Consider the following 15387-nt stretch of genomic DNA (forward strand, 5'->3'; position numbering starts at 1 on the left):
ACCCATCGCTGTTAAGCTACCACCCACTGATGTTACACCCATCGCTGTTGAGCTACCCACTGATGTTACACCCATCACTGTTGAGCTACCCACTGATGTTACACCCATCACTGTTGAGCTACCTACTGATGTTACACCAATCGCTGTTGATCCACGCGCTGATGTTACACCCATCACTGTTGAGCTACCCACTGATGTTACACCCATCGCTGTTGAGCTACTCACTGATGTTACACCAATCGCTGTTGATCCCGCTGATGTTACACCCATCACTGTTGATCGCTGTTGATTGATGTTGCACCCATCGCTGTTGATCCACGCGCTGATGTTACACCCATCACTGTTGAGCTACCCACTGATGTTACACCCATCACTGTTGAGCTACCCACTGATGTTACACCCATCACTGTTGATCTACCAGCCACCCATTGCTGTTGATCTACCCGCTGATGTTACACCCATTGTTGTTAATCTACCAGCTGATGTTACCCCCATTGTTGTTAATCTACCCGCTGATGTTAAACCCATTGTTGTTAATCTACCAGCTGATGTTACCCCCATTGTTGTTAATCTACCCCTGATGTTAAACCCATTGTTGTTAATCTACCAGCTGATGTTACCCCCATCGCTGTTGATCCACCAGCTGATGTTACTCCCATCGCTGTTGATCCACCAGCTGATGTTACACCCATCGCTGTTTGTCCACCAGCTGATGTTAAACCCATCGCTGTTAATCCACCAGCTGATGTTAAGCCCATTGCTGTTGATCCACCAGCTGATGTTAAGCCCATCGCTGTTGATCCACTAGCTGATGTTACATCCATTGCTGTTGATCTACCAGCTGATGCTACACCCATTGCTGTTGATCTACCAGCTGATGCTCCACCCATTGCTGTTGATCTACCAGCTGATGTTACACCCATTGCTGTTTATCCACCAGCTGATGTTACACCCATTGCTGTTTATCCACCAGCTGATGTTAAGCCCATTGCTGTTGATCCACCAGCTGATGTTAAGCCCATCGCTGTTGATCCACTAGCTGATGTTACATCCATTGCTGTTGATCTACCAGCTGATGCTACACCCATTGCTGTTGATCTACCAGCTGATGCTCCACCCATTGCTGTTGATCTACCAGCTGATGTTACACCCATTGCTGTTTATCCACCAGCTGATGTTACACCCATTGCTGTTTATCCACCAGCTGATGTTAAGCCCATCGCTGTTGATCCACCAGCTGATGTTAAGCCCATCGCTGTTGATCCCCCATCTGATGTTACCCCCATCACTGTTGATCTACCAGCTGATGTTACACCCATTGTTGTTAATCTACCAGCTGATGTTACCCCCATTGTTGTTAATCTACCCGCTGATGTTAAACCCATTGTTGTTAATCTACCAGCTGATGTTACTCCCATCGCTGTTGATCCACCAGCTGATGTTAAGCCCATCGCTGTTGATCCACCAGCTGATGTTAAGCCCATTGCTGTTGATCCACCAGCTGATGTTAAGCCCATCGCTGTTGATCCACTAGCTGATGTTACATCCATTGCTGTTGATCTACCAGCTGATGCTACACCCATTGCTGTTGATCTACCAGCTGATGCTCCACCCATTGCTGTTGATCTACCAGCTGATGTTACACCCATTGCTGTTTATCTACCAGCTGATGCTACACCCATTGCTGTTGATCTACCACCTGATGTTACACCCATTGCTGTTTATCCACCAGCTGATGTTACACCCATTGCTGTTTATCCACCAGCTGATGTTAAGCCCATTGCTGTTGATCCACCAGCTGATGTTACACCCATTGCTGTTGATGCACCAGCTGATGTTAAGCCCATTGCTGTTGATCCCCCAGCTGATGTTACAACCATTGCTGTTGATCCACCAGCTGATGTTAAGCCCATTGCTGTTGATCCACCAGCTGATGTTACACCCATCGCTGTTGAGCTACCCACTGATGTTACACCCATCGCTGTTGAGCTACCCACTGATGTTACACCCATCACTGTTGAGCTACCCACTGATGTTACACCCATCACTGTTGAGCTACCTACTGATGTTACACCAATCGCTGTTGATCCACGCGCTGATGTTACACCCATCACTGTTGAGCTACCCACTGATGTTACACCCATCGCTGTTGAGCTACTCACTGATGTTACACCAATCGCTGTTGATCCACGCGCTGATGTTACACCCATCACTGTTGAGCTACCCACTGATGTTGCACCAATCGCTGTTGATCCACGCGCTGATGTTGCACCAATCGCTGTTGATCCACGCGCTGATGTTACACCCATCACTGTTGAGCTACCCACTGATGTTGCACCAATCGCTGTTGATCCACGCGTTGATGTTGCACCAATCGCTGTTGATCCACGCGCTGATGTTACACCCATCACTGTTGAGCTACCCACTGATGTTGCACTCATCACTGTTGATTCACTAACTTATTTTGCAATGCCCATTTCCAAGTATGCAGTAACCCATAGTTGGAGCCTCCCATTGAGAAACCAAATTGAATCTAACAGGAGCTCAAACAGATACAGTGCATTCTAAAAGTATTCAAAACAATTTAACCCATTTTGTTTGAGCACCTTGTTAGACAGATTCAATTTGGTTTTAATGTAATCAAATGTGGAAACAGTCAAGGGGTCTGAATACTTTCCAAGTGCATTGTACATTAGCACTTTGCCTCTCCCAGGACCATACAATTACCCAATTGGTTATTACAGGTATTCCCAAACTGGGGTACGGCAATGCTGTCGGGGGTACACCAAATAAAAATGTGATTCACATTTTCAAAAAGTACATTTATATTTCCCAACTGGGCTATACATTTGGGTGAGGTTTTTCTCTCGCCTAAGTAGCCTCGTTTCACTGCCCAAAATAAAATTAAACCATCTAGTGTTCAGCGTAATAATAACAAAATGTCAAATAAAGTTAGCCTAGTCAAATAATTAACATCTAATCACATTAACCTTCACTCTTGAGCAGACATTTAGAAACGAAACATGACAATTTGAAAAATAAGCCATGGGAGATTTTTGAGTGAGAATAAAGATGACTTTTGAGTAGTAAGACATGTATTAAAGCAACAGATACCATTAATAAGAAGGGGCTAGAAGCATCTTATATGGTGAGCTACCGAGTGGCTAGGACAGGCTAACCCCATACTATTGTGGAGGACTTAATTCTTCCTGCTGCCGCTTATATGGCAGGGACAATGCTGGGAGAAAAGCCCAGAACAACTATACCAACAATGCCTTAATCAAACAATACTGTTGCACTACGCATCATTGACATGGCAGGAGATTGAAACAATTACTGCTTCGCATACAAGCCAGTGAATTATATGCGTTTCAGCTGGATGAGTCAACAGACATGGCGATCCTGGCACAGCTCCTAGTATATGTCCGTTACGTTTATGGGTGTCAATTAAGGAAGGCATCCTCTTCTATAAACCACTGGAAACCTGGACAACATGAGAGGATATTTGTTAAGTACTGGACAGCTTTGTCACATCAAATGAGCGAGAGTTGCACCCCTTCTGAAAAAACCTACACTCGATCCCTCCGATGTCAACAACTACAGACCAGTATCCCTTCTTTCTTTTCTCTCCAAAACTCTTGAACGTGCCGTCCTTGGCCAGCTCTCCCGCTATCTCTCTCAGAATGACCTTCTTGATCCAAATCAGTTAGGTTTCAAGACTAGTCATTCAACTGAGACTGCTCTTCTCTGTATCACGGAGGCGCTCCGCACTGCTAAAGCTATCCTTCTAGACCTATCGGCTGCCTTCGATACTGTGAACCATCAGATCCTCCTCTCCACCCTCTCTGAGTTGGGCATCTCCGGCGCGGCCCACGCTTGGATTGCGTCCTACCTGACAGGTCGCTCCTACCAGGTGGTGTGGCGAGAATCTGTCTCCTCACCACGCGCTCTCACCACTGGTGTCCCCCAGGGCTCTGTTCTAGGCCCTCTCCTATTCTCGCTATTCACCAAGTCACTTTGCTCTGTCATAACCTCACATGGTCTCTCCTATCATTGCTATGCAGACGACACACAATTAATCTTCTCCTTTCCCCCTTCTGATGACCAGGTGGCGAATCGCATCTCTGCATGTCTGGCAGACATATCAGTGTGGATGACGGATCACCACCTCAAGCTGAACCTCGGCAAGACGGAGCTGCTCTTCCTCCCGGGGAAGGACTGCCCGTTCCATGATCTCACCATCACGGTTGACAACTCCATTGTGTCCTCCTCCCAGAGCGCTAAGAACCTTGGCGTGATCCTGGACAACACCCTGTCGTTCTCAACTAACATCAAGGCGGTGGCCCGTTCCTGTAGGTTCATGCTCTACAACATCCGCAGAGTACGACCCTGCCTCAAACAGGAAGCGGCGCAGGTCCTAATCCAGGCACTTGTCATATCCCGTCTGGATTACTGCAACTCACTGTTGGCTGGGCTCCCTGCCTGTGCCATTAAACCCCTACAACTCATCCAGAACGCCGCAGCCCGTCTGGTGTTCAACCTTCCCAAGTTCTCTCACGTCACCCCGCTCCTCCGCTCTCTCCACTGGCTTCCAGTTGAAGCTCGCATCCGCTACAAGACCATGGTGCTTGCCTACGGAGCTGTGAGGGGAACGGCACCTCAGTACCTCCAGGCTCTGATCAGGCCCTACACCCAAACAAGGGCACTGCGTTCATCCATCTCTGGCCTGCTCGCCTCCCTACCACTGAGGAAGTACAGTTCCCGCTCAGCCCAGTCAAAACTGTTCGCTACTCTGGCCCCCCAATGGTGGAACAAACTCCCTCACGACGCCAGGACAGCGGAGTCAATCACCACCTTCCGGAGACACCTGAAACCCCACCTCTTTAAGGAATACCTAGGATAGGATAAAGTAATCCTTCTCACCCCCCCCCTTAAAAGATTTAGATGCACTATTGTAAAGTGGCTGTTCCACTGGATGTCATAAGGTGAATGCACCAATTTGTATGTCGCTCTGGATAAGAGCGTCTGCTAAAAGACTTAAATGTAAATGTAACTGTAAATGGACTTGTGGTCAAGATGTGTTCGTATCTGTACTGATGGCGAAAAAGCCATGACAGGGAGACATAGCGGAATGGTAACGCTCGTGCAAGCAGTTGCTCCCAACGCCATGTGGGTACACTGCAGCGTCCACCGAGAGGCTCTTGCTGCCAAGGGAATGCCTGACAGCTTGAAAACGTTTTGGACACTGCAGTGAAAATGGTTAACTTTGTTAAAGCAAGGCCCCTGAACGTGTATTTTCTGCATTATGCAATGATATGGGCAGCGACCATGTAATGCTTTTACAACATACAGAAGTGCGCTGGTTATCAAGGGGCAAAGTATTGACAAAAAAACAATTAATTGAGAGACGAGCTTAAAGTTTTCTTTACTGACCATAATATTCACTTGTCTGACCGCTTGCATGATGACGAGTTTCTCACACGACTGGCTTATCTGAGTGATGTTTTTTCTCGCCTGAATGGTCTGAATCTAGGATTACAGGGACTCTCCGCAACTATATTCAATGTGTGGGACAAAATTGAGGCTATGATTAAGAATTTGGAGCTCTTTTCTGTCTGTATTAACAAGGACCACACTCAGGTCTTTCCATCGTTGTATGATTTTTTGTGTGCTAATGAACTCAAGCTTACAGACCAAATCAAATGTGATAAAGCGAAGCATCCTCGGTGAGCTGGGTGCGCAATTACGCAGGTACTTTAGCAAATTGGATGACACAAACAACTGGATTCGTTATCCCGTTCATTCCCTGCCTCCAGTCCACTTACCAATATCTGAACAAGAGAGCCTCATTGAAATTGCAACAAGTGGTTCTGTGAAAATGGAATTTAATCAGAAGCCACTGCTAGATTTCTGGATAGGGCTGCGCTCAGAGTTTGCCTTTGAAAATCGCGCTGTTAAGACACTGATGCTCTTTTGCAATCACGTACCTATGTGAGAATGGATTCTCGGCCCTCACTAGCATGAAAACTAAATACAGGCACCGACTGTGTGTGAAATGATGTAAGACAGACTCTCTCCAATACAACCCAACATTGCAGAGGAATGTGCATCCTTTTAAGCACCCCCTTCTCATTAACCTGTGGTGAATTATTCACAATTTTTGATGAACAAATAAGGATTTATATGTAAGATGACTAAATAAAGAGCAAAATGATTGATTATTATTTGTGCCCTGGTCCTATAAGAGCTCTTTGTCACTTCCCACAAGCCGGGTTGTGACACAAACTCACACTCATTCTTATGTTTAATAAATGTATCGTATAGTGTGTGTGGCAGGCTTACAGGCTTACAACAACATTTGAGAGTGTGCTGACCCTGGTGCTAGTGTCACGATCGTCGTAAGAAGCGGACCAAAGCGCAGCGTGGTGTGAATGCATCATTTAATAGATGACCAAAAACAATAAACAAATAACGTCCGTGAAGCTGTCATAAGAACTGAACTGACACAAGCAACTAACATGGATAATCACCCACAAACAAACAGTGAAACCCAAGCTACCTAAGTATGATTCTCAATCAGAGACAACTGATGACACCTGCCTCTGATTGAGAACCATACTAGGCCGAAACATAGAAATCCCAAAATCATAGAAAAACAAACAGACTTCCCACCCCAACTCACGCCCTGACCATACTAAATAATGACAAAACAGAAATAAAGGTCAGAACGTGACAGTATCCCCCCCCCAAAGGTGCGGACTCCGGCCGCAAAACCTTAACCTATAGGGGAGGGTCTGGGTGGCGGCTCTGGCGCGGGACGTGTACCCCACATCACCACAGTCTTTCTCCGCCTCATTGTCCGCCTCCGTAGCCTCCTAAACACGGCGACCCTGCTAAATGGCCCCACTGGACTGAGGGCCAGCTCGGGACTGAGGGGCAGCTTGGCAGACGGCCAGCTCAGGCGGCGCTGGGCAGACTGGAGACTCCGGCTGCGCTGGAGTGTCCTGAACCAATTACATGACTCCTGATCCATATCGATTTCAGACCATCTTTGAATCAATAAAGAGTGGTCCACACTATCGAAAGCTGTCAATAATTCAATAAAGAGAGCAGCACAGTGCTTCCTCCGATCCATACACTTTACAACATCATTTAACACCAAGGTTGCAGCAGAGATGGTGCTATAACCTGGCCTGAAACCAGACCAGTGAACACTTGTAGCTAGGAAGGTTCTAAGATGACTGTTTATTATTGGTTCTATTTATTTTTAATCTAGGCAAGACAATTTCGAGATTGCGATAATTATTTAGGTTGGAGGGGTCATCACCTTTGTGGAGAGGGAGCACATAGGCCACCTTCCAAACCCTGGGGATAGCACCCAAGATAATCGTCTGATAAAACATATTGGTAGCAGAAAGCTGCAGCAAGAAAGGATCATGTAAATCAGCCCCAGTTGATTTTTACATTCATCTTAATCGAGGTGTCTAGCACATCACAAGTAGAAAGTTGTTGAAATGAAAAAGATATTCACTAGAAGTCGACTGATCTTCCATCGAGCCAACTGGAGGCTGGGAGAGGGAAGAGCAGTCGAATGACAGACCAGGATCAATTCATCTACCATTTATTTAAAATAAAAAGCCTGCCGAGATAAAATGCTGATTAAAATCATCACTTATCTAATTTTTCTCAATGATGCCAGTGCCTGACACAACTTTAATAGGCAGGGAAGAAGAGGAAGAGGTTTTTTGTAAATGGTATCTGTCTGTGGTATCTCCCTCTTCCTCTCTACAGGGCCCCTCAGGTATCCCCGGCCCCCCAGGCCCCAGAGGAGTAGACGGGTCCTCTGGACTGACAGGGTCTCAGGGACCAACTGGAGCTAAGGGCCCCGAAGGCCTCCAAGGACAGAAGGTATTCACTTGCTTTGGTTGTTTATGCCATCTAGTTGTGGGGTAAATTAAACATGGTTCAACATGGTTGTTGTCATTGTCAGGGGGAGCGGGGGCCTCTTGGTCCTGCCATGATAGGTCCACGCGGTATCCCAGGTAAACCAGGAGACAGGGGCAAGGAGGTGAGTGTCTCCTCTCTACTGTGCAGTATGTCTGCTCATAAAGTATCTAACTGCAACTGTCCCCCAATAACTCCCTCATACTGGCCACAGCACAGACACAGCAGTGAAGCTGGGGACCTTTTTCTAAACCGTATGCACTGTATGGAAAGTTTGGAGACTTAAACAGAAAATGTAGAAAAGGGTCAAATAAAAGGGTTTTGAACAGACATAATACATTTAATTACTGAAAACACAGGTGTTGTTCCTTTCCAGTTTATATTTCTGATTCTTCGTGGTGGATATGTACTTAGTACATCTGACCTTGGGATCATAGAGCTATTAGTTTGTTCAACTACTCTGAGAACAGTTTATTTGTCAGCTGTGTGTTCTAATACCTGTCTCTGCTGCAGGGGGAGTTGGGTCCAGATGGAGCCAAGGGAGACAGAGGAGAACCAGGCTTGACGGTCAGTGCTTCACCTGGGCCTCAGGGCCCAAATCTGCTGACTCTACCACCAACCTGCCTACACATACACACACATGCAACCACACACACACACTTATTATAATGCTGTCACGTCTCTCTGCCTGTCTCTTACACTCCTCCTCTTCCCCTCTGGCTCTCTGTGAAGGAGGATGAGATTCGGACATACGTCCGCACAGAAATGAGCCAACACTGTGGTAAGTCTTAGTCACCTGCCAAAACCCCAATGTCCCAATCCAACATGCTGGTGTCCTCAGTTAAACTTCACTTCCTCATCATCAAGTGAAACAAGTAATGGTGCTAACACATCTGTATTGAACGTAATGCTCCACAGAGTCTGATTCAGACCCTCTGTCCATGTAGAACTTCTCACTGCTATTGACTTTCCCTGTAATGAAAGAGAAAGTAACATTCTCTTTTCCTCTCCTCCCTTTTCTCTTTGTCTTTCAGCTTGTGGAGGTGAGTGGGTATCAGTCTGACACGTGGACCCGATGGTATGAGGGCAGTAGCTAGCTTTGGCATTAACTTTTTAGCTTTATTATTAGTTTATGTAGTCACTGTGTTTTTGGTTCTGACATGTGTCTGTACTATGTAGTTTTGGTTCTGTTATGTGGTGGTCCATGTAGGTGGTTATCTGTTCTACTCAGTGCTTAAAGAGGGCCAGTGCTGACCTGCTTAGAATATTGGCTCTAAAATATGATGAGTACTGGCAACTAAATATAAATACTACCGGCACCCAAAATGAGTACTGGTATCTATTTCAGTCCACTTCAACCACTGTTTCTACTGTATGTTCTCATGGGTGTATATGTTGGGTTTCGGTGGTGTCTGGTGGCGATGTCTATGTGTGTTACTGACCAGTGTGGATGTCCTGTTGTTGTTTTTATGTTCCTGGCCCCTCTTCCTTCCCCCCTGTCCCCCATCCTGGTTGTTTTTATGTTCCTGGCCCCTCTTCCTTCCCCCCTGTCCCCCATCCTGGTTGTTTTTATGTTCCTGGCCCCTCTTCCTTCCCCCTGTCCCCCATCCTGGTTGTTTTTATGTTCCTGGCCCCTCTTCCTTCCCCCTGTCCCCCATCCTGGTTGTTTTTATGTTCCTGGCCCCTCTTCCTTCCCCCTGTCCCCCATCCTGGTTGTTTTTATGTGCCTGGCCCCTCTTCCTTCCCCCTGTCCCCCATCCTGGTTGTTTTTATGTTCCTGGCCCCTCTTCCTTCCCCCTGTCCCCCATCCTGGTTGTTTTTATGTTCCTGGCCCCTCTTCCTTCCCCCTGTCCCCCATCCTGGTTGTTTTTATGTGCCTGGCCCCTCTTCCTTCCCCCTGTCCCCCATCCTGGTTGTTTTTATGTTCCTGGCCCCTCTTCCTTCCCCCTGTCCCCCATCCTGGTTGTTTTTATGTTCCTGGCCCCTCTTCCTTCCCCCTGTCCCCCATCCTGGTTGTTTTTATGTTCCTGGCCCCTCTTCCTTCCCCCTGTCCCCCATCCTGGTTGTTTTTATGTTCCTGGCCCCTCTTCCTTCCCCCTGTCCCCCATCCTGGTTGTTTTTATGTTCCTGGCCCCTCTTCCTTCCCCCCTGTCCCCCATCCTGGTTGTTTTTATGTTCCTGGCCCCTCTTCCTTCCCCTGTCCCCCACATCTTGGTCTGCTCTCAGGTGTTGTTGTGACAGAAACCATGTCCCGCCCCAGGGCGCGTCCTGTTCCAGAGCAACAGCTGGCCCGGCAGGGCAAGGATGGTAAGGATGGTGAGTGTGTCTGTCCAACTGTCCTTCATCACTACCTGTCTGTCTGTCCATCAGTATGTCTTAACAAACAGCCCAGAGTGATGCTGTGTCTGGTTCTAAACAATGGGCCCTGTTTTCTCATCAGTATTCTCTGAACATTATAAAGGATATCTCTGTCTGTCCATCAGTTTTACTCTCTCTAACTCTGTTTTGTCTGCTTTTTAAAGTTAGAGGGTTTGTAAGTGGGGTATTCCAGCTGAATAAAGGCCCATTCACGGGTGGACTGAGCCCTTGGTGAAAGTCCAGTGTTGTGCTGTAGGAGTTGGGGGGTGTCTCCCCTCTGGCCGTGGGGTGGTCGGGGTTAGGGTTGTGACCGCTGTGGTGCCCCCTGCCCTGTGCTGTGTTGCAGGGCGTGAGCTGCGTGTGGTGGTGAACACCAATGACCCTAACTACGAAGATATCTACTCTATAGAGAGTTACGATGATTCCATGGCTATGGAGCAGAGCATCCACCTAACCCCTGCTGCGAATCATAACGACGGTACTACTCACACACCAACGCACACCCTTAAAGGGATAGCAATACACTTCCCCAGAGTCAGATAAATTAGTGGATACCATTTCTATGTCTCTGCATCCAGTATGTAGGAGGTTAGAGGTAGTTTTCGAGCCAACGCAAATCAGCATTAGCCCACTGAATGAAAGTCTACAGGAACGGCTCCCATAGACTTCCAGTCATTGTGCTAGTTTAACACTAGTTAGAAACTTAAAAATGGCATCCACGAGTTCATCTGACTCTGAGGAAGTAGATAAAAGTTTTCATTACCAAAATCCTGACGTATCCATTTAACCCTTAATCCATCCTCACACACTGAACCTAGGCTAACACACAAACCAACCCTTAATCCATCCCCACACACTGAACCCAGGCTAACACACAAACCAACCCTGGATCCCCTTCACACACTGCCATCAACATCAACAGCTTTCTGTGTGTCTTTATTGTGTTCATAGTGTTTTTGTATGTGTTGTTTTACAGTGGTCTGTTCTTAACTTAAGATATATGGGTGTATATAGCAGTCTTGCAAATCTCTAATTTCCAACAATATGGGATTTACGTGAAACGTTAAATTATGTGCATGTTTATCAAGTTAGGACTGTATTTGTGCGTTTTATTGTGTTGTCGATTCAGTGTGTCTGTTTCGTGTTAGTTTGCTTATTACAGGCTGTCTGTTGATAGATGTTGATGTTTGTTGAATGATTGCATGTCGACAGGTGAGACAGTCACTGTTGACCCTCTGAAAGCAAAAAGGTCCAGGAGAGAGGTCAAAGGGGAAGGTAAACCCCTCCCACTTTCTCCTCCACTGCTGGGGTGTTAACGGTTAACTCCGCCTCCATCTCTGCATGCCTCTGGCCTCTCTAGCATGATGGTTTTATTTTCTTGGATTGCTGTTGTTAACTAATCAAAACACCCAAGCATATCTGAATTTGGGCACTGAATTGTTTTTGTGTGGCAAATTGAAAAAAGTTACTATAGATGATATACGAAGAATTATACTGAAACATTTTTTTTTTAATAAAACCTGAATGGATTTGACCTTACAAGCCATCTTCAGCTTTAATCCCAGACATAATTTAGATTTTCTATCCCTTAAAGACTGTGTTAATTGTATGGTCACTTAATGTTCATCACAGAATGTTAAGTTACTGTTCATTAACATTAATACTAACATCACATTCACCTAGCTTACTGTTGGAGCTCTCTGTCTCTCTCACTGTGATTTTCCTCACTGTGTGTATGTGTGATGTATTCAAGCTCCAGTGGACCTTTGTGTGTTGCCCCTGGAGGAGGGCAGCTGTGGGAGGTTTACTCTGCGCTGGTACTTTAACAGCCAGGTGCAGGCCTGTAGACCCTTCATCTACAGCGGCTGTGAGGGCAACGCCAACCGCTTCCTCCATCAGGAGACCTGTGAGGAGCGCTGCCTCCCGGAGGACACAGGTACACACACACACACAAGCAAGCACACATAGTAGCTTACTGTGCACACATGCATATCAATCAATCAAATATATTTATAAAACCCAGCCTAAAACCCCAAAGAGCAAGCAATGCAGATGTAGAAGCATGGTGGCTAGGAAAAGAAAGGCAGGAACCAATGAATAAACTTAGAGAAGAACCAAGCTCCGAGGGGGCACAAAACCAGGCAGGAAGATCATGCCAGTGACTCAACCCACTCAAGTCAAGTATAGCGAAACAAGCCTGTCAAGATGTGATACACCCCTCTTAGGGACGGCATGGGAGAGTGCGAGCAAGCCGGTGACTCATAGGGTCAGCGTCAGAGAATCCCAGTGGAGAGAGGATAGCTGGCCAGACAAAGACTGCAAGGGTGGTTTGTCACTCCAGTGCCTTGCCGTTCACCTTCACACCCCTGGGCCAGACTACACTCAATCATAGGACCTACTGAAGAGATGAGTCTTCAGTAAGGACTTAAAGGTTGAGACCGAGTCTGTGTGTTTCACATGGATCGCCAGATCATTCCATAAAAATGAAACTCTATAGGAGGAATCCTCCAGCTGTTTGCTTAGAAATTCTAGGAACAATAAGGAGGCCTGTGTCTAGTGACCGTAGCATACGTGTAGGTATGTACGGCAGGATCAAATCAGCGAGATAGGTTTTGTAGGTTGGTAGTAAAACCTTGACACCCACCTTAGCCTTAACAGGACGCCGGTAGCACTGGTGTAACATGATCACATTTTTTGGATCTAGTCAAGATTCTAGCGGCTGTATTTAACTAGCTGAAATGTACTTAGTGCTTTATCCGGGTAGCCCGAGAGCATAGTATTGCAGTAGTCTAATCTTGATTTCCCCTGGGGAGACACCTTGTGTCTCATTACATGGTTATTACAGGTTTAATCATGTTTATTAAAGTTCTCTGTGTGTCTCTGTGTGGGTGTTGGCTGAGACCCACAATAGGAGGCTTAAAACATTGACACTTAGAAATGTCCTTGTTTTTGAAATAAAAGCATATTTTTGAAATAAAAGCATATTTTTTGTCCAGTAAAAATACCATCAAATTGATCAGAAATACAGTGTAGACATTGTTAATGTTGTAAATGACTATTGTAGCTGGAAACGGCAGATCTTTTATGGAATATCTAATATCTAGGAGTACAGAGGCCCTATCAGCAACCATCACTCCTGTGTTTCACAGCGCAAACTGGGTCTGTTTGCTGCTGAGACTGGTGGTTTGCGGGTACAATTTAATGAAGCTGCCAGTTGAGGACTTGTGATGCGTCTGTTTCTCAAACTAGACAGTCTAATGTACTTGTCTTCTTGCTCAGTTGTGCACCGGGGCCTCCCACTCCTCTTTCTATTCTGTTTAGAGCCAGATTGTGCTGCTCTGTGAAGGGAGTTGTACACAGCGTTGTACGAGATCTTCAGTTTCTTGGCAATTTCTCGCATGGAATATTCTTCATTTCTCAGAACAAGAATAGACTGACCAGTTTCAGAAGAAAGTTATTTGTTTCTGGATATTTTGAGCCTGTAATCAAGCCCACAAATGCTGATGTTCCAGATACTCAACCAGTCATAAAGATGGTCAGTTTTATTGCTTTAATCAGAGCAACAGTTTTCAGCTGTGCTAACATAATTGCAAAAGGGTTTTCTAATGATCAATTAGCCTTTTAAAATGAGACATTTGGATTAGCTAACACAACGTGCCATTGGAACACAGGAGTGGTAGTTGCTGATAATGGGCCTCTGTACGCCTATGTAGATATTCCATTAAAATCAGCCATTTCCAGCTACAATAGTAATTTACAACATTAACGATGTCTACACTGTATTTCTGATCAATTTGATGTTTTAATGGCCAAAAAATGTGTTCCTTTAAAAAATGACATTTCTAAGTGACCCCAAACTTTGGAACGGTAGTGTATATCATGCTGAATACACACACATTCATGCTGCACATACACACATGTACACACAAGAAAATGTATCCCCAAAACGGATTCTTGTTTTGTTGCAGATGCTGTTCCTTTGAAAAAGGGGCGATGATGAAGGGCATGTCATGACTACCTCCTCTCCACCCTAAAGAACAAATGGCAACAAATGGTTGTTTCATTCATATTTAAAGCTATAAACATTGGCAAGGTTTTGAGTATACAGTACATACACCATTGATGGATCTTTTCTCATGGTTGATGATTTTATTATTTATTTCAAGTACATTTATATTACGTTAACTCTGCAGCCAAACTTTTAAATCCCCCTCGGAATTACGACTAGCGATTACAGCAGCACCGTATTACAGGAAGACAATGTTGTCCAAACATTGATGCAACCATACCACAGAATGCAGAATCTGTCTTTGGTGGATGTACAGGTAATGAGTTCCAAATCTGTCCACTAAATAGCTGTTCTGTATGTATAAAGAGGCACTCACAATACATGTTATCATATTTTGCCAATGTAATGTACATATAATGGTATATTTGTATTACCTGGGAAATAATGTTTTGTGTGTCCTAATGATTCATGTTAAACTCTGCATGTTTTAACCTGACAGAGAAAAGGTGCTATTTTAAAATATATTTTTATATTGCACATTTCATTTGTTGTTTTCAAAGAAAAAATTGTTTGTATTTTCGCCATGTTTGATGTTCAAATTGCAAAAAGCACACTCATTCATGATGGCTCGGAAACATTACTCATTGTTTTATGAAATATGTGAATAAACCAGAGAATGAATAATAGCATTTCTACAACATTTTTGTTATATATATAAAACAATTTTAGAGGTGTATACAGTGCCGTGCAAAAGTATTCAACCACCTTGGCGTTTTTCCTATTTTGTTGCATTACAACCTGTAATTTAAATGGATTTTTATTTGGATTTCATGTAATGGACATAAACAAAATAGTCCAAATTGCTTAAGTGAAATGAAAAAAATAACTTGTTTCAAAAAATTATAAAAAAATAGAAACGGAAAAGTGGTGAAGCCCATAAATAAGATCTGGTGCAACCAATTACCTTCAGAAGTCACATAATAAGTCAAATAAAGTCCACCTGTGTGTAATCTAAGTGTCACATGATCTGTGTGTATATACACCTGTTCTGCAAGGCCAGAGTCTGCAACACCACT

General features: G+C 45.0%; 1 protein-coding gene across 1 annotated transcript in view; it reads left to right on the top strand.

Moving 5' to 3' along the window:
• LOC124031255 (collagen alpha-1(VII) chain-like) overlaps positions 1-14997 on the top strand; it is a 131643-nt gene extending 116646 nt beyond the window's left edge. The window contains exons 112-121 of the mRNA XM_046342308.1: positions 7792-7908; positions 7991-8068; positions 8458-8511; positions 8677-8725; positions 8979-8987; positions 10171-10260; positions 10649-10780; positions 11515-11577; positions 12056-12238; positions 14271-14997. Coding sequence (XP_046198264.1) covers positions 7792-7908; positions 7991-8068; positions 8458-8511; positions 8677-8725; positions 8979-8987; positions 10171-10260; positions 10649-10780; positions 11515-11577; positions 12056-12238; positions 14271-14299 — 804 coding nt within the window. The 3' untranslated portion in view covers positions 14300-14997. The remainder of the gene's footprint in view (positions 1-7791; positions 7909-7990; positions 8069-8457; positions 8512-8676; positions 8726-8978; positions 8988-10170; positions 10261-10648; positions 10781-11514; positions 11578-12055; positions 12239-14270) is intronic.
• The last annotated feature ends 390 nt before the right edge of the window (positions 14998-15387 follow it).

Source organism: Oncorhynchus gorbuscha, linkage group LG03, assembly GCF_021184085.1.
Source record: "Oncorhynchus gorbuscha isolate QuinsamMale2020 ecotype Even-year linkage group LG03, OgorEven_v1.0, whole genome shotgun sequence".
NCBI lineage: Eukaryota > Metazoa > Chordata > Actinopteri > Salmoniformes > Salmonidae > Oncorhynchus > Oncorhynchus gorbuscha.